The sequence below is a fragment of the Bubalus bubalis genome, chromosome 11 (genome assembly GCF_019923935.1).
Source record: "Bubalus bubalis isolate 160015118507 breed Murrah chromosome 11, NDDB_SH_1, whole genome shotgun sequence".
NCBI classification, from domain to species: Eukaryota; Metazoa; Chordata; class Mammalia; order Artiodactyla; family Bovidae; genus Bubalus; species Bubalus bubalis.
The window spans coordinates 67,825,879-67,850,324 of NC_059167.1; the positions used below are offsets into that span (position 1 = coordinate 67,825,879).

Sequence of the window (24,446 nt, forward strand, 5' to 3'; positions counted from 1 at the left end):
ACTAGCTGAGATTTAGTAATACCTAGCCAATTGTTTATACTCAGGTGAGACAGGATCATCATGATAATACTTATTATGCTTGAAATTAAATAACAAAACTTGCTACTAAAAATTCTTCTAGACTTTTTGATATGTATGAAAGTGATTTAATAATTTCACATAAATTGATAATGTAATATGGCCTTTAAGTTCTTTGAAATGAACTCTCAAATGTGGTTTTCAATCTTTTTTTTTTAACCTGCATTTTCCTTCTTTCCTTTCTGTCTTCTTTCTTTTTATCTAAAAATTCTTTTGTTTTTATTTTTGCCTATCTGGCCAGGAAACTTCATGGTGTTATGGTCGACTTGCCGCACAACCGTGTTCAAATCTGTCACCAACAGGTTCATTAAAAACCTGGCCTGCTCGGGGATTTGTGCCAGCCTGGTCTGCGTGCCCTTCGACATCATCCTCAGCACCAGTCCTCACTGTTGCTGGTGGATCTACACCATGCTCTTCTGCAGGGTCGTCAAGTTTTTGCACAAAGTCTTCTGCTCTGTGACTATCCTCAGCTTCCCTGCCATTGCCTTGGACAGGTCAGATCATTTTGATATTTGGCAAAACTAATACAATTATGTAAAGTTTAAAAATAAAAAAAAAAAAGAAAAAAAAAAGATTAGGTAGCCAGGGGCTTAACTTTTTTTAAGTACTGAAAAATTAGCATTGTGAAGCAAATAGTGAATAGCTGATGTTCCAAATATTGCTTGTGGAGAATCAATTGCTGAAGCAGATGCCTCACCAAAGCCAGCAGCCCCGGAAAATGGGGCTGTTGAGAAAAGATGTGGTGTTGAGGAGGCTACATCATGAGGGAGCTGGGGCATGATATAGTTTCAGTCTGGTTGGAATTGGCCATATTTGCTTTGCAATTTGCAGTAGATTGCTCACCAGATTGCTAACTCTGCAATTAGGGCCTTTTGATGATGGATGAAAACATTTCTGGAAGAACAAGAGAACAAACAATTCAGTAGTTATTTAACAAGTGATTAGACAGTCCAGTTGGACCTGGCCAGATAGCACCAGAAATTCCTTTGGAGGATTTATTTCCAAGGTTTTATACTGTGATGGTGATTGCTTTCTCTTCCCATCACTTTTTAATGGATGTCATTTGAAATAAATCTTACATCCTAGTTTTGCTATCATACATAATTTGATCAGATTTATCACAGTGAAGTTTAAAGATCTCAGTAATCAACTTCCTGCCTTTTTTTTGTTGTTGCTAGCACTTCATGAATACAGTTGAGATAATAATACATTTTAGAGAACAGAATTAAATAAGCACACAAGAATTAAAAAATATTTTGTGTCCACAAGAATTTTTGATTTCAAGATTTACAAAAAGGAGAAGTTGCTGATGCAAAATGTGCTGATTCTTCTGACTTTATATCCTGTGATAAATTTAACTATGTTTTAGGTGAATTTAGAATTTTAATACTCTTTGTCTATTTAAAACATGCTTAAACCTTAATGACCTATTGAGGGTATAGACTGCAAAATCCATCTCTGGAGTGACTTCACCCTATCTGACTTGGAACCCAGATTTCATTAGCTGGCCAGTGTCAGCTGCATGACGGGACACAAAGTCATACAAAGCCTTCTGCATACTGGCAGAAATCATTGACTTTGTACTTAAAAGAGGGATCTTGGAGCCAGAAGTCTGATTTTAAGCCTTACCTGTGCTGTTTCCTTGCTGGTGGCTTTGGGCAAACCTCTCTGAGCCTCAGTTTCCTCAGGGGTAAAAAGAACTAAATGAACTATTTGAGGCCCGTGTTTAGATAGGCTGCACTGATATATATATATATATATATATTTTTTTTTTTTTCCTAGTTTTCTCTTCTGTTTTGCACATTCTTTCTCAGATAAATTGTCTGCAGTCCTTTTACCACTAGAGAGCCACTGCAGCTCTTTGACAGTTTCTCCTTAGAAACTCACCATCCACAGGATCAGATGAGGCAGGTGACAAAACCAAGTGACATGGACCAGTTTGGAGTTGTGTGTCTGCCTTCTTTTACATGGGGGTCTGTCTATGGGGTCGCACAGAGTCGGACACGACTGAAGCGACTTAGCAGCAGCAGCAGCATCACTCAACAGGCCCTTTACTACAGCACTGTATAAATTTAGGGTATATGGCATAATGGATTTTCTTACACATATTGTGAAATGACTCACTAGAAATTTAGCCAGAGACTTCTCTGGCAGTCAAGTGGTTAAGACTTTACCTTTCAATGCAGGGGGTGTCGGTTCTGATCCCTAATCAGGGAGCTAAGATCCCACATGGTTGAAAAGTCAAAACATAAAACAGAGGTGATACTGTAACAAATTCAATAAAGACTTTAAAAATGGTCCACATAAAAAAATTCTATAAAAATGAGATAACATCCATCATCTCATATAGAAACATGTCATTTACCTTATGATGAGAACTGTTACAATCTACTCTTTTATCTTTTAAAAATAGTTTTATTTATTTTTGGCTATGTTGGGCCTTCATTGCTGCGCAGGCTTTTCTCCAGCTGCAGAGAGCAGGGGCTACTCTCCAGGTGCAGTGTGTGGGCTTCTCACGGCTGTGGCTTCTCTTGTTGCAGTTCCTGGTCTCCAGAGCATAGGCTCAATAGTTGTGGCACACACACTTGGTTGCTCCATGGCATGTGGGATTGAACCCATGCCTTCTGCATTGGCAGGCAGATTTTTACCACTGAGCGGCGAGGGAAGCCCCTTGACCTACTCTTTTAGCAACTTACTTCATTCCTTTTTATTGCTGAATAATTTTCCATTGGATGCATATACCACAGTTTATTTATCTGTTTACTAGTTAAGGGACATTTAGGTTGTTGCCAATTTTTGGATCTTTTGAATAATGCTGCTATGAATCCTGAAGGATTTTTAAGAATAGGATGCAACAAGAGTGGAAACATTCAGGACAGATTGCTGTTTCACCTAGAACAGTGCAATAATCCCTGTGGGTTATTTTTGAGCCTCTGGTTTTAGGCAAGAAAATACATAAATAATAAGAAATCCGTATTATCTTTCCAGCAGAAAATCTGTATTTTTGCCATCATTTAAAAATTTTTTTCCAGTATATCTTTTACTTTATTTTTTTATTGAAGTATAGTTGATTTACAATGTTTCAGGTGTATAACAAAGTGATTCAGTTATATATATATATATATAAAATCTTGCCAGATTCTTTTCCATTATAGGTTATTACAAGATATTGAATATAGTTCCCTGTGCTGTATAGTAGGTCTTTATTTGTATTGTTTATCTATTTTATATATAGTATTGTGCATCTTTTAATGGGTTCCCCGGGTGGTGCTAGTAGTAAAGAACCTGCCTGCCAATGCAGGGGGCATAAGAGACTTGGGTTTGATCCCTGGGTCAGGAAGATCCCCTGAAATGGCAACCAACTCTAGTATTCTTGCCTGGAGAATCCCATTGACAGAGGAGCCTGGCAGGCTACAGTCCATAGGGTAGCAAAATATTAGACATGACTGAAACGGCTTAGCACATCTGTTAATATCAAATTCCTATTTTTTAAAAAAGTTAAGCAAGTTCTTTTAGTATAAAAGCAAGGTTGGTAGATCCCTATTTCATTGTTTAGTGATTACTCAAAAGCATAAGTGTGGTGTACATTAAGACAAAAGGAGAACAGTCCTTTCTCTCACTTCTTTCTCAGATATTTGTTTCATGGCACCAAGTCAGCAAGTTAGTTGGGAGGCCACATGCACTTCTGCATCATCCTCTAGACACGTACACTCCAACAAAATGATGTATAGTGAACCTGTGCACTCGTGTTGCATCTATTTCCCAACATATAATGGAATCAGAAATGATGGGAAACTGGGGTTCGTTGCATGTTTTTTAGCAAATGGGAATCAGAGATAGTGGACATGTATTCATGTGTGGGTGTGGGACCATCATATTGGATTTGTTAAATGATGAATAGAAAAGTTTATCTATATTCATAGAGAAAAAATTGAGAGTGTGCATAACTTACACGTTTCTTTCTCTTTTTTTCCCCTCCCAGAAAGCGATCTAGAATACATTTTACCGTGCTTCACCCACCTCTGGTCTTCCATGGTCATGTGTGTTTGCATCGTCTCTCCCCCAGCTTGTCCCTTGACAGACTCCACCACAGCACCACTTTCTCTTGACATTTTCCCAGGTGCTCCCCTTCCCCTGCCTCCTCTATGCATGCCTCCAGTAGAGCCATCTTCTCCTCAGTTATAATTGTTTGCTTACATGCCATTTTTTCCCCATGTGGTTTAGAAACATTCTTGTGTATCCTTTCATCTTTGCAGCCCAGTGCCAGGCACAATATGTAGCACACGGGTGGTGCTCAGAAATCCTTGTGACAGGAAAGCACACATGCTCAGGTGGCCCGTGAGGGAAGGTCGACTCCAGTGTTAGCTCACTGCACAGACGTGGGGTGAGCTAAGGGTGAACAACTTGCTGTATCTCTGAGGCTACTGACTGCCCGTTCAAGACAGATGTGGTTCTAGGGGTTTAACAAATTACTCAAAAACAAACAAACAAACAAACAAATTACTCAGTTTCCCCAGGTCATAGGTGATATTGAAACAAGGTGCTTTGGGAATTCTGATTGGGTGGTTGTAGAATAGTCAAGTCAAGCTTGAAGGAAAAAAATCTCTGATTTTAACAAAGATATAACTGTGCAGGTGTTTTAAACCTACTGATTGCTCTTAGGGATCCTGAGCGATTATCATGTAAAAAATGGCTACTGAGCCCACAAAATTTTTTCAGTGGAATTGATTTTGAAGGACTTTGTCAGAGTCTATCCCTCACACTGGGTTTTTCTGCCCCAACAGCTGTAAATGCTAATGATACCCATGCATATATACTGCAGCATGAGTTTGCTTTGGATTTGTGTGCAAATTTCTCTCTCTTCATGGCTTTGAAAATTGCCCTTAAGCTCCTCTAGCCCATGTAAAATTATTTACAAATTACCCTTTACCCTTAAATTGAAAAAGAGTGTCTTCACAGCAGATGGAGATATCCTTTATATCGAGGGCACTCTTTGGGATTTAGTGCTGGTGGCAATAATTATAAAGCAAACAATGAATTGTATGGCAAAGTCCTCAAAACTTAGGGTCTAGCTTCCAAATTCCCCTAGTGATCTCCTCTGTCTTGGGCAGAATGAAAGAACTCGACCCTTTCTTTCCTCTCTCCTACTTTTAGTAATATAAATTCCCCCAATTTAAAGTGTATCTTCTTCTGTGAAATGAATTTTGCTTGTGCATTTGGCAGGTACTACTCAGTCCTCTATCCGCTGGAGAGAAAAATATCTGACGCCAAGTCCCGAGAACTAGTGATATACATCTGGGCCCATGCAGTGGTGGCCAGTGTCCCTGTGTTTGCAGTGACCAATGTGGCCGACATCTACGCCATGTCAACCTGCACGGAAGTCTGGAGCAACTCTTTGGGCCACCTGGTTTACGTTCTGGTCTACAACATCACCACGGTCATCGTGCCCGTGGCTGTGGTGTTCTTCTTCTTAATACTGATACGCCGGGCCCTGAGTGCCAGCCAGAAGAAGAAGGTCATCATAGCAGCACTGCGGACCCCACAGAACACCATCTCTATCCCCTATGCCTCCCAGCGGGAGGCTGAGCTGCATGCCATGCTGCTGTCCATGGTGATGGTCTTCATCTTATGCAGCGTGCCCTATGCCACACTGGTCATCTACCAGACAGTGCTTAATGTCCCCAACACTTCCATCTTCTTGCTGCTTACGGCCATTTGGCTGCCCAAAGTCTCTCTGCTGGCGAACCCTGTGCTTTTTCTTACTGTGAACAAATCTGTCCGCAAGTGCTTGGTAGGGACCTTGGTCCAACTGCACCACCGCTACAGCCGCCGAAACGTGGTGGGCACAGGGAGTGGGATGGCTGATGCCAGCCTGGAACCCAGCATGCGCTCAGGCAGCCAACTCCTGGAGATGTTCCACATTGGGCAGCAGCAGATCTTCAAGCCCACAGAGGATGAGGAAGAGAGTGAAGCCAAGTACCCAGGCTCAGGGGCTCTCCAGGCGAAGGAGCTACTTCCCAGCTGCCTGGAGGCAGAGCTGGGACCACAGTTTGCAACTCCCACACCACCCCCGGGCACCGTGGACTCTATCTCCCAGGCAGCACCAGCGGTGTCTGTGGAATCGGAGACATTTCCCGACAAGTATTCCCTACAGTTTGGCTTTGGGCCTTTTGAGTTGCCTCCCCAGTGGCTCTCAGAGACCCGAAACAGCAAGAAGAGGCTGCTTCCTCCCTTGGGTAACACCCCAGAAGAGCTGATCCAGACAAAGATGCCCAAGGTAGGCAGGGTAGAGCGGAAGATGAGCAGAAACAATAAAGTGAGCATCTTCCCAAAGGTGGATTCCTAGCATGGCTTGTGAATGCTTGGATGCCACAGGCCTTTCCTGCTCTTCTTTCAGTGGACCTGTGATTTGTATGATCTCATTGCAACTCAGCATGGGTTGACTCCTCCACTGTGGGCCAAGTGCTTATGAATGAGAGGGAAATCTATATATAAAATCGAATGTCCTCTTTATTGAGGATGTGTATATTTATCTATATATATATGTTTATCTCAGTGATCCAAGTCCTTAGTAAAGTCCATGTTCCTCACTGTGGAGACGAAAGCTGGGTAGTGGGGAATGGGTCTTGGGTGGGAACTTCGTGTGCATTTTCTGAGGATATCTCAGTTTTGGGGCCCTGCAGAGAGTACACATAGAGGAGAGTGTCTATGGAGTGCCAAAGGGAGCAAGTACTCTAGGAGAAGCCCAAGATAATCATGGAGCCATGTGACCATAAAGAAAATGCCTATTAGATTGATTTTAAAATGTGAAAGAAGTGGAGAAGAAAGACTGAGAAATACCCACACTCTGTTAGTCTTTAATCTTCCCAGATGATCTCATGAGAAAGATCCTATGCAGCAATCAGCAGGGGTAAAGGATATTGAAAATGATGACCTTGTGCCAACTTCTGGAATTAAAAATCATTTCAAAAGGCAAAGTTAGTATACATGGGGGCCTCTGGAAATGTCAAGCTAAAAATACTTGATTAGGAGAGGTGAGTCTGCCCAAAAGAGTGGGAAAAGTTTGGTTCTTTTCCAAGGAAGACTCCAGACCCCAGGTGTTGCCAGTTTCATTTTCAGTCTGTATGACTCCCTTCATTTTGGGCATAAAGGAGGAACAAAACAGAAGGAATTCATCATTGTAAAATGCCAAGGCAACACCTGGCCCAGGTAAGCTCTTGGCTTCCTGTTTCCCAACGAAATTATAGCAGGAACCAGACAGGATAGGAGAGAGGGGACAATGTCCTCAACTGACCAGTCGCCTGGGGGCTCTCACAAGTGATTCGAGACCACTGAATTCAAAGTACAGGTGACACTTCACTCTTAATGAGAGCAAATCAAGCACCAGCTCTGCTCTTTTCTGATGGGTGTTTTGTTCTTGTTCATTGTACCTAAGGGAGCCAATCCAGTGCCTTGAGCAAGCTTGAAGGGAGGGGGCATACTCGGTGGCAAGCAGCATATCCCAAAGGCAGTGGTCCTTGCAGATCTCCTTAAACCACACTGGCCCTTGTCCCTTGGAGGAAGGTCAGACTGTGTGCAGGGAATTTCTTTTTCCTGTCCTTTCCTGGGTGCGCTGTCTTGTGATTCCTGAATATGAACCCAAAGCCCCTTCTCCCCAGGAGGGAGCGCCTTCCTCTTTGTGTTTGTCTCTTCTGTACATCGTGTGCTCACAGTGGAAACAGGGGCCTGCCTGCCACCCGCTCTCTCAGGGCCCTGCATGCCCTCTGTAACTCCTCACGTCCTGATGCTTCACCTTGTGGCCCTTCAAGCTTATCTTTCAAACATTCACAACTGTAACAGCTTTCATCAAGAAGGAACATAATCTGTCAGAAAATTGTGTCCACTTTAGAAGAATCTGTCAAATGTAGCCACATTGATGTTCTGATAATGTATATGTACAACTTAATAAGTTCTGGTGAGCCAGAATTTGGTAGATATTTCTTATGTATGTTTGAAGCAGTTGGTTGCTATCTAACAGATCATGGCCAGGTGTATTTCTATACTCTTTGAAGAATTATGTTTTAATAAAAAAATCAAAAACAGTTTCTAAACTCAAAAAAAGTTGTATGAGTGATTTTTTTTTCCCCTTTCAAGTGGTATACTATCTGAACCTCTCTCTTCCTGAATGATCTCAAGTGAAAGGTATTTATTTTCTTCCCCAAATGTAGATACAGCATTCTAGTAGCATTTTCTTATGTTGTTGCAACTTGAAAAATGAATTCCCAAAGAAGAAAGTGCAGTGTTTGAATAATGTCCCCAACCTGGTTTCCAAATAGAATTGGTGGGTGGGCTACTGAAGCCTGTAGGTGGAGCTATGCTGGGAGGAGCATAGTGCACTGTCACCACCCCCTGTGGCTGGGACCATGGCCTTGAGGTCCGATGGTCAGTATTTCAGTCCTGACTCTACCATTGACCCACCTTGTGATCTTCAGCAGGTGAGGTAATCTCCACGTATCTTGGTTTCCCCTCTGTAAAATGGGGAGGTAATAACTGTGTTAGAAGCTGCTGCTGCCCTGACTCACATATTTCACCTCTAATTTTAGCCATGTCTGCAGTGGGCCATTGTTGGCTGCATCTGTTTACCTCCCTGAGAGCCATCAAGGCCTCGCTCCTCTCCTTTCTGCCCTGGGAGAGCTCCCTAGCTCTGGGGGTTAACCCTTGACCAGTGGGTCACGGGCATCAGTGGATAAATGCCCCTGCTTCCTGTCTTTCTGCTGGACCCCTGTGGGAGGCATCTTTCTACATCTCAGGAGGTCAAGCAGCTTGAGTCCCTATTGTCCACCATGGTGTCTGATTAATGCAGCCTTTTATTGACTCTTCTTTCTCTGTGTGGCTTTCTCTATCCTCATTCATGCCCTCAAGGATTACCTCCCCAAAACCAACCACCCAAAGCCCTTATCTCAAGCTCTGTTTTCAGGGGAATCCAATAGTATACCTCATGGGGTAGTCCTGAGGATTAAACGGCATGGTCTATTCAACACAGAGCCTGAAACAGAGTAAAACTGTATCAATAGTGGTGCTTACCTGCTACATTAAAAACAGTGGTTGAGGTTTTTATGCAGTGTTATTCAGAAAATAATACTAAACTTATGTTTCACCAGTTACCCCAACAATTATTTGTATTCATAATGATGATACTTTGAGGCAGTTGTGCTTAGTCACTCAGTCATGTCCAACTCTTTGCAGCCCCCTGGACTGTAGCCTGCATGAGGTTTTAGAAGCAAAATATCTTCCCAGTTAGCTTCTGGCTTAACTAGTGTTTATCCCCATTTATGCCAAGGCAATAAGTTAGTTAATAGGCAGAATAAAGGCCTAGTGGCCTTCATAGAACTCAAACTGTAACCTCCAGCATGGTGTTATGTGAATCTGTAATGGCTAATTATCTCCAGAGTTTGTAGGAGCCACTTAATTCCAAACTTAAATCAGTGAATGATATAATAAATGGATAAATAAGAGATATAGCACTTGGAGAAGTAGCTAAATCTCTCTGGGCAATGAGCTGAAGTAAGATTTTCTGTCAGTTATTGCTGGTTCTCATCGATTTCCTTGAAATGACTCATACAAGGGTTAAAGGCATTGAATGCAAGGTTTTTGATCTACTTGTCTCTTCAACACCTAAGCCTCTCTGTATATTCACTAGAGTGAGTGTAAATTCTAAATTTGGAAGGAAGTTCAATATTGAGAAATACAGCTCTAGGCACGTGTGTTGGGCATAAACAGTAATCCTTTTGCCCTCTGTATTGATCAGAACTTAGTGGTTAAATCCCTTCTTGCTCCCTTTTAAATTTCTTTCTATATGTGTATTCACTGCAACCCACATACAGAAGGAAGGTAATATCCACACAAAGGAGGTGCTAGAATGACCAGTGGTGTACCTTTTAAGGCAACAGGTGAGAAAGAACATCACAGATGGGATATTAACCATATCACAGCAGTGCATCCAATTCCTCTTCCCTCCTTCCCTTGCTCAGCTCCTTCACATGTATGGCCTCAGGGAAGATGTGGTGAAGGCATTCATTACCTCAAAGTAAAGGAAATAGCCCATGAGCCCCTTTCCAGTTTTTGTGTATCAAAGCCAAGGTCTTAGAAAAGCAGATGGAACTCTTGGGATTAGCCTAATGGATATTTAGTCATGATTTTCAAAATCATGGTGGGTGCTTCTGACATCTAGTGAGTAAAGGCCAGGGATGCTGCTAAACACCCTGTCATGCACAGGACAGCCCACCACCCCAAAGACTTATCTGGTCCAAAATATCAATAACACTGTGTTTGAGAAACTTTTGGTTAGCCAAACACTGAGAAGCCTTGAATGAGTCAAACATCAGGAAAGCTTGGATTAGCCAGAGGTTTGAGACAGTTTGAGGAGGAAAATCCATCTCCCCTCAGTAGAAAAAAAAGCTTCCCTGGAATTGAGGATAGTAGAGAAGAGAACAGAGAAGGCAATGGCACCCCACTCCAGTACTCTTGCCTGGAAAATCCCATGGATGGAGGAGCCTGGTGGGCTGCAGTCCATGGGGTCGCTAAGAGTCGGACACAACTGAGCGACTTCACTTTCACTTTTCACTATCATGCATTGGAGAAGGAAATGGCAACCCACTCCAGTGTTCTTGCCTGGAGAATCCCAGGGACGGGGAAGCCTGGTGGGCTGCCGTCTATGGGGTCGCACAGAGTCGGACACGACTGAAGTGACTTAGCAGCAGCAGCAGCAGAGAAGAGAAGTCAGGGGTAAGTGATAAGATACAGACATCTGTACCTTCTGGATAAAGGGGTCCTTTTGCTGCCTCCCAGACAACGCCCCAAGAATATAGCAAAACAAAGAAAGATTTGCACAGTTGCAAGGGGACCTGTGTGTGCCTTGCTCTCCAGGTCCTGCATCCCTGTGGAGAGTTTGGTAGTGAGTCCAGGAGCCAGGGCTTCACTCAGGTATTTACATACAAGTCTGAAAGAGAAAGCTGGAAGCCCAAAGGTGCAGAGGGATGGAAGGGATGACTGCTGCATCAAATGGGGCAAGGAATGACCACGCAGGCAATGGCACAGAGGACAGAGGTTGTCTCCACTCGCATGCTCCACAGCACCACGGTGTCATGTGAGAGGGAAGGAAACCTTGCATGTAGGAGTCAATTATCCCAGGGTCTCAAGAGGAAAAGTAAGCTGTAGCAAAATAATAAGACTATATATTTTCTCACACTTTGGGGGTGGGGGTGGGGAACTGAAGCAATTACTTTGTATTTAAATCCTGAATGGAGAATGAGGTTTAAAATTTCTTTCCAACTCTGAGATTTTATACTTCTGTAGTATATTATTTGACATAGAAATACATGGCTATAATCTTTTCTAGTTTATTTTGACTTCCCTCTAACAAAATTCTCATTCTTGTTTGCATTTTCTTTGTTGTGGTTTTTATGGAGGAAATTTGGTGTAAACAGGTTTTATTTATATACTACTACCCTAAAGTCCATGAGGAATTGGACTCAAACCTTCTGCCTCTGGGCTGTTTCTCTGTGAGAAACATTTAATCTAAGTTCATGATCATTTAAAAGGCAAATGATACAAGGGATAATTTTCTTCTCAAACCCAGCTTTAGAAAGATAATACTAGGACTTTACCTGATTTTAAATATAGATGAAATAATGACTACAGGTCTAGAGAAATGAGAAAATTGGAACTGCATTGAAAAAGAAAATGTACCTAAAACTTTGTTCAAGGTTTTCAGTGGTTAACTGGAAGTTGACTTTGAGAAAGACTAATACATTCTGTCCTTGTGAAGACTGTTTGAACATATAAGAGTGCATTTACGTGAACACATCATAAGTTGGAGCAGATGCCTTCATTCATTTCCTAAACATCCACTTTCCTTCCTTCTTCATAATGTCTACTCTATCCCATCTCCAGGGGAGATCATGATTAGAGGAGACTTCTTGCTCTATTTAAGACTAATCCATGTATAAATACAAAAATACAAATTAACTTTACAAAGTGAGACCTACAAAAGTCTATTTAAAAAGCTTCTGAATTTTGCAATGCACCATCAGACTGAACAAAACAAAGAAACAAGAAATCATATGTATACTTAAGGAGAATTGAGAAAATAAGGAGATTTAGGCCTTCAGGGTGAGAGTGACTGATGGCTTTTTCTGATATATCAAATGATGTCAATTTACTCAGATAATTCCTTTGGTTTGGCTGTATGAGCTAGGCAATTGTAGGCTCTTCTGAATTATATTTTCCCCCTAGTGAACTCTGGGAGTTGGTGATGGACAGGGAGGCCTGGCGTGCTGCAATTCATGGGGTCGCAAAGAGTCGGACATGACTGAGCGACTGATCTGATCTGATCTGATATCTTCTCAATAACAGAGAAGAAATATTTCTTTTTCAAATCAATTTTTATTGGAGTATAGTTGATTTACAATGTTGTGTTAGGTTCTGCTGTACATCAAAGAGAATTACTTATACATATATCCACTCTTTCTAAGATTCTTTTCCTGTATGGGTCATTACAAAGTATTGAGAAGAGTTCCCTGGCTTTTAGGGGCTTCCCTGGTGCCCCAGACAGTAAAAAATATGCCTGCAATGCAGGAGACACCACTTTGATCCCTGGGTTGGGAAGATCCCCTGGAGTAGGAAATGGCAACCCACTCTAGTATTCTTGTCGGGAAAATCCCATGGACAGAGGAGCCTGGCGGACTACGGTCCATAGGATTGCAAAGAGCTGGACATGACTAAGCGACACTTTCACTTTCCCTAGCTTTTAGTTTTTATTCGAGTATAGTTGAAGGTGTATTTATTAAAGCACTTTTAAGAATTACTGCTTTTTAAGAGTAAGTTTGCTTCAGAATAATCTAGTTTGCTTCAGAAATTAATTAAAAAACCCCATCATATTATAGATAAATATGTATAAAATATAGAATGTAATAGATTAAACTATTCTAGAATTGTATTTATTTATCATTAACCATATACTTTAAAAAGCTAAGGTGAAGGTAATATACATTTCTTTGCAATAACTACTTCAGATCATTAGAGTATTAGAAGATCTTAATTAATTTTAATTTATAATTCTCTCTGCCTCAAAGTTTATTCCTGTGGTAGCATTTGGCTTCTTTTTGCCTGCTTTGTATCTATATATGATTCACTGTAGGATATTAAAGCACAGTCCACAGACTTCTGAAGGAAATGATATGATCTCTATTTTGCAGATGGGAAAACTAGACGCACAGATGGCCCCAAGAGATGAAGCAAATTAGAGACAGAGCTAAAAACAGTACAGAAGGTATTAAGAACCAGCTCTTCCACTGCATCCTCCAAAGCACGGATGATCATTATCATCTCTCGTTATTATGACTATTTTTTGAATACCCACTTGGCACATATTATTAAACTATGCTGGAGACTGTATTAAAAGTCTTAATGCCTGACAGCTGTTTTTCTCAATGTTATTTCCCAAAGTTCCTTCTGCTTCATGATTTCCTGTTTTGTGATAGAGTCATTCAGTTCAAATAAATGTTAAGAAACTTACTGGAATGCCAAAACTGAGATCACTCAGCTGAGAGTACTCAGAGTTGTCGTCTTTTGCCTCAGGTCCTCCTTGTTAATTTTGAGTCTGAAAAAAGTAAAAGTGAAAGTGAAAGTCACTCAGTTGTGTCTGACTCTTTGAGGCTCCATGGACTATACAGTCCACAGAATTCTCCAGGCCAGAATACTGGAGTGGGTAGCTGTTCCCTTCTCCAGGGGCTCTTCCCAACCCAGGGATTGAACAGGGGTCTTCTGCATTGCAGGTGGATTCTTTACCAACTGAGCTATCAGGGAAGTTCTGAGTCTACCCTTAGTCTCTAGCCTTAGTTTAATTTGAGAGTCATTGCCTTCACATCACTCTCACCCAATGCTCAACTGTACTCTTCCATGCAGGCATACAAAATGTTAACAAGATTCTTTCATTCATGACAGTAAGTGTTATTGCATTTAACACACATTATTGTAATGGAATATGTGTTCCTGCCCTCTGGACAGTTTAAGGGAGAAAAAAACCCACAAGAGACAGCAGTAAATGATCAAATGCTGACAAAAGTGCTGAGGGAGGAACAATAAAAATTATCCTTCACCGAGAGTGTGCATCTTCCACAGGGATCTTGTTTTCATGGATGGCAAATTTTTCTTTAAATCCAGGAAATTTCTTCCTCTATAAAATGCCCATCTACTTCATATATTCATAGCACTTAGAATTTGGAAGATCTTAGCCTAGTTATATACCACCTCTGTAATTTAATATGAAGAAATGGATGTCCAGGAGATTAAGCAATTTTTTTCAAGGCTGTGGACCAGAACTCGTGAGTTTCAAAAATGCCTAATCCATAAGCAAGATGTGTGGAGGGGAAACCAGTGCTTTAAAATGTCTTTTCCATGACACTGAGAAGATGAAATATTTCTCTAACTAATGCCTTCCATTTTCTTTCTGTTCTTATCATGAATAGATAGGTAACTACTACATATTGGCACTCAGAAATCCCCCTTACTTCTGATGCTTGCTGTCTAAAATGAGTGGTGGTGAGGAGTTGGAGGGGATTAATATGATCATCTAGTACCTGCCTCTGACAGGCTCTCCAAGCAACTAGGTATGACTGGAGAAAGGCTGAAAAGCTCACTTGCCCAGAAATAGATTGTTAGAGGATTTGACTCAGGGTAAGTGACCAACATAAAGGTAGACAAATGAATGCAGGAACGCAAGTGTGCCACCTGAATACAAAATTCCCATAAATTTGGGCCAAGTTAATGAGCGCCGAAGAATTGATGCTTTTGAACTGTGGTGTTGGGGAAGACTCTTGAGAGTCCCTTGGACTGCAAGGAGATCCAACCAGTCCATTCTGAAGGAGATCAGCCCTGGATTTCTTTGGAAGGAATGATGCTAAAGCTGAAACTCCAGTACTTTGGCCACCTCATGTGAAGAGTTGACTCATTGGAAAAGACTCTGATGCTGGGAGGGATTGGGGGCAGGAGGAGAAGGGGATGACAGAGGATGAGATGGCTGGATGGCATCACCGACTTGATGAACATGAGTTTGAGTGAACTCCGGGGTTGGTGATGGACAGGGAGGAGGCCTGGTGTGCTGTGACTCATGGGGTCGCAAAGAGTCGGACATGACTGAGTGACTGAACTGAACTGAACTGAATGACCTCTAGATACATAACAAAAAATAGTTCGCAGTTTCCACAAAAATACCAAGTTATCTGTATCAAAACATACAAGATAAGTGAGCATTTAATGGATGACAGGTATGAATTGAACCTGATAATTCACCTTTTTCATTCTTCCACATAGATTAGAAGGTTGCTTTTGTTTGAAGCAAAAGTACTCATTTTATTAACAGTTGCAAGAAAAAATTCAATACAGAATCACAAGAACATTTTAATTTCTCTATTTCTACAAAGTAAGGAAAAGTATTCAGAAGTTGCCTTCCCATTATTTAATAGATGGGAGTAAATTGGAGCCTGGAAAAGTGAAGAGGCTTGTCCTAGAATCAACAATAGAGGGAGATGTAAACCCAAATCTCATAAAACCTAAACCATTTTTCAATTCATTCTATTGCATTGTGCTGTAAAAATAGGGCACGCTGACTGTGGTTTGCTCTGTTTAATTCTTTGTAGATTACAGATGAGAAGACCGGTGGCTGTTACCACTGTCCAGATGTTTCTAAACAGGCAATTCTTGCTTATCTGCTTGATGAACATATATTTTTTTTAATACTGGTATGAATACTGTGGAAGTTCAGACTGGAACACACGAGCAGGTGGTTTCCAAAGACAGCCAAGTCTGCTTATGTCAGATATTCACAGAATCTCGGAGCTGAAAGTAAGCTTAGAAATCTTTATCCTTCCCCTTATTTTACTAGCTGGAGAAACAGATTGAGAGAAATTAAGAGACCAGGTCAGTTTCTTGCAGATTCTGGCTGAGAAAGTAGAGATGTGTAATTTAAAATGGTTTTGTGTGCCAGTGTTGGAGTTACGTAATAAATTTTGATCCAAATTAATATATTAATTCCAGTTTGTTTGTGATGATAAAATAAGAGAAAATAAACCAATCTCAGTTAAATAAGTAATTGAATGATCAAATAAGAAAAAGGATTTAAACAAGAAAGCCAATAGTCATCAAAATGATGACTGGCTCCTAGTCTAATAAACTTATTGTCTGTTCAGATAGAAACATTATTTTGAACTGAGAGAAAATATGTGTGAGGAGTAAGTGAGACCCTAAGAACATCAGGATGGCAGCCTGAGAGCTGACTAATGAACACCCTTGTGATTGTTCACCTCTGTCTTCTTTATCTCTGAGATGTTAACTCAGAGAAGAAAACATTTTCTTTGTTGTTACTGAAGACCTTTGAAGTTTGATCTGAATACATTTCAAATGTGTGATGTAAATTTGTTTAACTTTCTTTCAGTTCAGTTCAGTCGCTTAATCGTGTCCGACTCTGCGACCCCATGAATCGCAGTACTCCAGGCCTCCCTGTCCATCAATCCCGGAGTTCACTCAGACTCATGTTCATCAAGTCAGTGATGCCATCCAGCCATCTCATCCTCTATCGTCCCCTTCTCCTCCTGCCCCCAATCCCTCCCAGCACCAGAGTCTTTTCCAATGAGTCAACTCTTCGCATGAGGTGGCCAAAGTACTGGAGTTTCAGCTTTAGCATCATTCCTTCCAAAGAAATCCCAGGGCTGATCTCCTTCAGAATGGACTGGTTGGATCTCCTTGCAGTCCAAGGGACTCTCAAGAGTCTTCTCCAACACCACAGTTCAAAAGCATCAATTCTTCAGCACTCAGCTTTCTTCATAGTCCAACTCTCACATCCATACATGACCACTGGAAAAACCATAGCCTTGACTAGACGGACCTTTGTTGGCAAAGTAATATCTCTGTTTTTGAATATGCTATCTAGGTTGGTCATAACTTTCCTTCCAAGAGGTAAGCGTCTTTTAATTTCATGGCTGCAGTCACCATCTGCAGTGATTTTGGAGCCCCAAAAAATAAATCAAAAGGTTTCTATAATAATAAAGTTTGTAAAATTTTAATTCAAGAATACATTTTACTATACAGAGACCGAATTTAAAACAAAAAATGAACAAACAGAGTACCCTATGGGGTCAGAGACCTAGTTCAGTTCAGAAGTGATTTGGAATCAGACAAGCATGAAGCATGACACCCAGTCCTTGGACTATGTTCTGAACTCATGAGTTTCTGCCCAGGATTAATTGTTACATTGAAATTACTAAATTTCTCTCCAGCCATTATCCACCAGCAGTGTCTCGTGTCCATATTCCTGGCGGGGACCAAATGCCAGAAGCAGAACTGTGTAATCTCAACTGGCATCCAGCAATGGAGACTGCAGTTAGCCTTGGGAAACTTCTGGCAACTCTTTAAATCTTTACAGGTACAGAATTGCCTCAGGCGACCAAACTGTGGAGCCAGTAGTATAAACCAGAGAGTAAAATAGTCTGTTACTGTGAGGGGATTCTCCAAGAAGAGAAATTTTCCCTTTCTGGTGAGAATGACTCACTTAGCAGAGCTGATTTCTTGAGGGCAGAACTGAGATGACCCAACCCCAATGGCCCAAAAAAATTTTTTTTTGGATTTTAGAATGTATCTTTGTTCTCTTTATTTTACTACCTTTTAAATAATTAATTAAAAAAAAGTTTTGGTCACTCCTTGTGGCATTGTGGGATCTTAGTTCCCTGACCAGGGATCAAAGCCACACACCCTGCATTGGACCTGCACCTTCTTCGTTGAAAGTCAGGATCTCAACCACTGCGTCGCTGAGGGAGTCCCTATTTTACCATACAAACACCTGTTAGCTTTCTGGGGGCTTCCCAGGAGGCTCAGTGGTAAAGAATCCATCTGCAATGCAGGAGATGAGAATTCGCTCCCTGGGGCGGGAGAATCCCTTGGAGAAGGAACTGGCAACCCACTCCAGTATTTTTGCCTGAGAAATTCCATGGGCAGAGGAGGACTTGAGGACACGGCATCAAATTGGCTTTCTGGGCCAAAAATGTATAGCTGCACTGTGTGTGTTTGTGTGTTGATTTTTATGCATCTCCACAGCATCCTGGCACAGTTTCCCAACACACACTGACACTCATCACTTGAACAAGTTAAACATGATCACATGACAGTATATGGGTCTACTCTTTTCACTTAAAAAATCAAAGGGTATCATTATGTACTGGGGCTACCAGCTATTGTGAAGTAGCAAGCTTCCCTCGAACCCATAGGGGCTTTTAAATGGGGCCATCCTCTGACTGGCACTTGGTTCTGTATGTGTGTGTGCTCAGTTGCTCAGTCGTGTCTGACTCTTTGTGACCCCATGGACTGTAGTCTGCCAGGCTCCTCTGTCCATGGGATTCTCCAGGCAAGAATATGGCAGTGGGTTGCCATTTGCTGTTCCAGGGGATCTTCTTGATCCAGGGATAGAACCCATGTCTTGTGTGTCTCCTGCATTGCAGGTGGGTTCTTTACCGCTAAGCCACTGGGGAAGCCCCTGATTCTCTACAGAATTGCGTAATAGACAGAGTAAGGAAAGGGTTCAGAATCCAGGAAGCTGGAGGCGAGAACATTCTCATTTTCTAGCTTACTCTTTACAAAGGGAGTACTGAATGTCTGTGTTCAGAGCCCCTGGATTGCCCAGATCCAGGGGTCTCTCTGGTTCCTTTCAGAGCAGCAACCTCATCACTATTTATCCTTTAAAATGCAAACTTGAAGTCAGTGTTTTTCAAAGCATGCTCATCGTCGTACTGCACCAAAGTCACCAGTGTTTGTTAAAATGAAGATTCCTGGACCTCCTAACTCAGAGAATAGGGACTAAAATCAACATTGTGTTTATTTATTTAGTTTTCAAACTTTAAACTTTTTATTTTGCATTGGGGTATAGCCAGTTAACAATGTTAAACTACCAATGTTATGGTAGTTTCAGGTGAACAGTGAAGGGACTAAGCCGTACACATACGTTTATCCATTCTCCCCCACACTCCTCTCCCATCCAGGCTGGCACGTAACTTTGAGTTGAGTTCCATGTGCTATATAGTAGGTCTTTGTTGGTTATCCATTTTGAATATAGTAGTGTGTAAATGACCTTCCCAAACTCCTTAAACATCCCTTCGCCTACCGGCAAGTTCATTTTCTGTGAGTCTCTTTCTGTTTTGTAAGTAAGTTCATTTGTATCATTTCTTTTTATATTTCACATATAAGGGATTACGTATGATATTTTTCCTTCTCTGTCTGACTTACTTCACTCAGTATGACACTCTCTAGTTCCATTCATGTTGCTGCAAATGGCAAAAATCAACATTTTAAATAACATCTGAAATGATCCTTATGAACAACAAAATCTGAGAACCCATTTTTAGCAGATTTATTTCATAGCTTTTAAGTACTGAAAAAAGAACTAAACACATACTAAATGCATTTTTACTGTGAATAAAAATAGGATTACTTGTTCCAGAACTTGCTTTTTGCTGTTTAAGCCTTGATTTACTCCCTGGTCTTGCCTCTTGATTACATGGGTAGCGCTGTGGCCCAGCAGGACAAGGAGGAACAGGAGAGAGTGGAGTTTGGGTAAAAGGGTATATGAAATAAAACATGGACTTTTATAGAAAGTCTGCAGGTTTTATAGGAATACAAATAGGTGAGAACTTTAGTCTTTCAAAATTATCAGTGGTTATTTGATATTAGGTATCAAATAATAGGAGCCTGGCATGCTGCAGTCCATGGGGTCCCGAAGAGTCGGACACGATTTGGTGACTGACCAATAACAATTTTATAATATGGAGAGCTTCCGAGGTAACTCAGCAGTAAAGAATCTGCCTGTAATGTAGGAGATGCAGGAGATGCTGGTTCCATCATTGGGTGGGGAAGATCCCCTGGAGGCAGAAATTGCAGTCCGCTCCAGTATTCTTGCCCGGGAAATTCGTTAAGGCTCTCATCAGGCTCCAGTCCATGGGGTTGCAGAGTGGACACAACTGAGCACATATATATATTTATATATTTATAATATGTACTAAGATTTAAAAAAATAATCTGCTCTGATTTTTTTGGTATCTAATTCACGCTTATTTGGATGGCTATTATATATGTGCATGCTCAGTCACTAAGTCATGTCCAACTCTTTACGACCCCATGGACTATATAGCCCACTAGGCTCCTCTGTCCATGGGATTTCCCAGGCAAGAATACTGGAGTGCGTTGCCATTTCCTTCTGCAGGGGATCTTTCCAACCCAGGGATAGAACCCATGTCTCTTGCACTGCAGGTAGGTTCCTTACCACTGAGCCACCTGAGAAGCCCCACTTAAAGACGTACCCAAGCACAGTTCAAACAAACAGAATATTTCAGTTCAGTAGCCTCTTGGATCACACCTAAAACTCCAAGGAAAGTAAGTTTCTGAAAGCGGATTTGGAGTTTTGTTTTTAACGGAAGGCAATCAGCACCATCTAGTGGACACAAGTAAACTTTCTTCTTGAATTCAGTCCAGTGAGAAGGTGAAGAGAACAAACAGGCTTTGGAATTGCGCTGGAATTTAGTTACCAAATGAACTTGGCAAAATCACTTAACCGCCGTGCTCTGCTTCTCAAGTACCCATCTGGGTAATAACAGTGCTGTTGCATAGGTGTTATGAAGTGACATGGAATGATGTATCTGAGGCATGTTCTAAACCCTCAGTAAATGTTACTTTTTAATAACTAAGCCATAGATAGATTCACACATCATGGGAACTGTCCAGTAGCACACATTTTAAATTGCCCATCAAAGAAATGACTGTTAAATCTAGTTTGTAGAATCTATGATACAATTCTTAGTGAGGTTTCTCTCCTAGTACCGTGTTACATTTGGCTGAAGCTCATGGTGAGAAAGAGGAAATTGGGACAACAAGGCTGGAATGATAGTTGGAGTCCAGATGGAATACAACGTGGGCTCATTCATTCATTCAAATCTGACTCCACTCAGAAGGAGAATGTCAGGAACAGAGAGAGACTGAAAACAAAAAACAAAAACCAGCTTTGAAACCAACGCTGCCATATGTCACCAACCTGGAATGAGACCAGGGAAATTTTAGCTTAAAATATCTTGACTGTAGATGAAATCTTTATGAATTATTTTGAAAGGCATAATTCTTTCTAGAATATTTTGGGGGTGGGGTATGAACACAGCAGAGAAAAATATGGTGCTCTAACATATTTGAATGTGAATTGTTTTGAGGGTATAATTGCAATGGTTGGCATAGAAGTAATTCAGGAAATTAAAAACAAAGACACAATTTACTGTGTACTAATACACAACAAATACAATTTATTAAAGTTTGCCCTCAAGGCACATACTGTCTCTCAACAATCTGTACAAGGGGAGCAGCAGAAGGTAAATAAACGGAATGAGAATGATAGAAAGCAATTCAAGATGAGGTGAGTTTTATGCAAAATGTTATCAGTGGGGACTTATTTTGAAAGGTTACAAACAGTAAATGGACACTACATTTCTACTGAATTTGAACTTTCTAGTCACTTGCTTTATATGTATTTTATGCTGTGTAAGCAACAGTTTTTAAAAAAGTGAAAACAGTTAATCATGCGCACTGGACACAGTCCTGATTTTTCTTAGTTGTTTTTTCCCCTCACATCCCCAAGAAATCTGAAATGTATTGTTTTCTGAAGAAGCACCATTAATCACCAAAAATAAAAATGGAAAGAATAGCCTTTATTCTTGAAATACCAGCATTGTGCGGGCATTTGGAGATTAGTCTGTAGCTACTCAGAGAGTGATCTGTGGACCAGAAGTATTGGCATCACCTGGGAGCCTGTTGGAGTCTTAGCTTCCACCTGACAGAATTAGCACAGAATGAGGAAATTATAGCCCATAAAAACTTATGGATTTACCCAAGGTCACCCAGCTATTTAGTGCTGTGCTGTGCTGTGCTTCGTCACTCAGTCGTGTCTGACTCTGCCCATGGGGTTTCTCCAGGAAAGAATACTGGAGTGAGTTGTCATGCCCTCCTCCAGGGAATCTTCCAACCCAGGGATCTCAACCCAGGTCTCCTGCATTGCAGGCAGATTCTTTACCATCTGGGCCACCAGGGAAGCCCATTTAGTATCAGAATCCAAACCTTGGCATCTCTCCTCCTTATATAAAAGTAAGAGTGTCAAGGGAACAGAGTAGGGCTTCCATGGTGGTTCAGAGGTAAAGAATCCACCTGCTAGGCAGGAGACCCAGGATGGATCCCTGAGTCAGGAAGATCCCCCGGAGAAGGAAATAGCAACCAACTCCAGTGTTCTTGCCAGGGGTATCCCATGGACAGTATCTGGCAGGTTACAGTCCATGGTCACAAAGTCACAAAGAGCTAGACACCACTTAGCTCCCTGCCAAAAAGAACAGCTTAGTGGGGGCAGAGATGGGAATTATTATTTAATATAGAGTGGTCAGGAAAAACCCACCTGAGGAAGCAGACACCTGAAGGAAGAGAAGAAACAACCATATGGAAGGCTGGGGAACTGTGTTCCAGGCAATGTGTGTGAGTGTGTGTGTCTGGCAATGTGTGTGAGTGTGTATGTGTGTTTATTCATATGGGAAGAACAACAAGGAGAAGTAGTAGTATTTCCAAATTCCCAACAGATACTAATATTTGGCATGCATAAACAAGAAATAAGAACTGCTAGGAGCTCTCCAAATTTTAAGTTATTCTTAAAATACTTCCAATCTTCTTCATATTATTTACTCATTATCATGCTATCTGAAGCACTTGTTTAAAAAATAAGAACTATTAAAAACATTTATGAGACATAGCCTGTAGCAAATATTCAAATATTGGTGTACACAGAGAACATTATTGGGTGGGTACCATTTGAATAATGTAACACACAAATCTCCAAGCAAGGCTAACAGCACTTCACATAATCATGGGTTGGAAATTGCCCATTTAAGAACTTATTTCGAATAAAAACTTGTTCCTTGGACTATTACTCATAGAATTTGTGTAAAGTATACAATAAGTATCAACTTATTAACATTTATTTTACTTGCAAGAATGACTATTAGAAGACAGTTAATATGCAAAAACACACACTTACCACACTAACTGCAAGCAAAATTGACTGGTTGAGTTGTGATCGCCTCCTTCCTAGGTGCTCCTGTCCTGGTTCCTGAAATGTTTATCTCAGCTTCTGACTCCCAGTGTTTCCTGCCCTTGCTTTTGATTTATCTTGACATCAGTGGATCTCTGTGTTGATTGCTAAGGTTTAATTCTCGCAGGAGAATTAGAACTCCCTGTCCAATTTTCCTGATTTCTCAACTGACTTTCTTTTAATTTGGAAAAACATATAAAGATTCTGAGAAATGCTGGGAAGAAATTCTTGAGTAGAAACACTAACAAGGAGGACCTTGAGGAAGCAATTATTATCTCAGGCCCCAAGGAGGGCCTGAGACTGGCAGGATGCAGTTATTGATTAGGTAAGATAGGTAAGAAGGTGAGGTGGAGGAGGAACTGTGGAGAAGTTCAGTTTTTTGATATCTTAAGTTTGAGGTCCTTCTTACATCGATGTCACCTAGTCAGATAAGCGTGTGGATTTCAGAGCTGGAGATAGAAATGCAGAATGTAGAAGTATATGGATGACATTTACAGTCAGGTTTTTACACCCATCACTGCCCTAGTTCTGCACACATCACTTTTATCTATTTGATCTTCTGAAAAATACTTACAGAATACATACCTCACCACCTAACAATGAGACTAAAAGGTCCATGTATTGAAAATGTCTTGTAAACTGTAAAATGCTGCTTATATTGGAAGAAGCAGATATTTGATGGCACTGAGGATGAAGAAAAGTCAATTTGAGGACCCAGGGAAATAGTCTTCATGCGCTGAGAATTTAGAATCACAAAAGAAAGAAAGTGCAAATAGCAATTATTAACTTCTTTGGATTGTAGTCCAATCTGGGCAAAATTACTATTTTTTATTTACATGCCATCCAACATTTACTAAGAACTTCACAGAACATTATGTTTTTGAGCGCACAACAATGTTGTGAGGAAGCAATTATTATTACCCCATTTTACGGAGAAGCAAACTGAACTCGGAGAGGATGAGCTGACCTGTAGAGCATCATATTAATAGTGAGGACAGAGACATACAAACATCCATACATCCTCGTTCCGAGTTCAACCTAAATACGAACAAACCATTCCACACCCTCCGCCGTCCGCCCAGAAGACAGAGGAGACAGTAGAGGTTCCTCAGGTCTCAGGGTTTCGTCAGGTTGTGCCCCAGCCGTTCTTGGGCTCCCATGTCTTGTTTCTAGATGGTAC

At 41.1% G+C, this 24,446-nt stretch overlaps 1 protein-coding gene across 3 annotated transcripts in view; it reads left to right on the forward strand.

The window, feature by feature from the left end:
- The window catches only part of GPR176 (G protein-coupled receptor 176), a 125,455-nt gene extending 117,277 nt beyond the window's left edge, over nucleotides 1–8,178 (forward strand). For all 3 annotated transcript variants that reach the window (XM_006073026.4, XM_025295933.3, XM_025295934.3), the window contains 2 exons: nucleotides 320–572; nucleotides 5,302–8,178. In XM_006073026.4, coding sequence (XP_006073088.2) covers nucleotides 320–572; nucleotides 5,302–6,424 — 1,376 coding nt within the window. In that variant the 3' untranslated portion in view covers nucleotides 6,425–8,178. The remainder of the gene's footprint in view (nucleotides 1–319; nucleotides 573–5,301) is intronic.
- The last annotated feature ends 16,268 nt before the right edge of the window (nucleotides 8,179–24,446 follow it).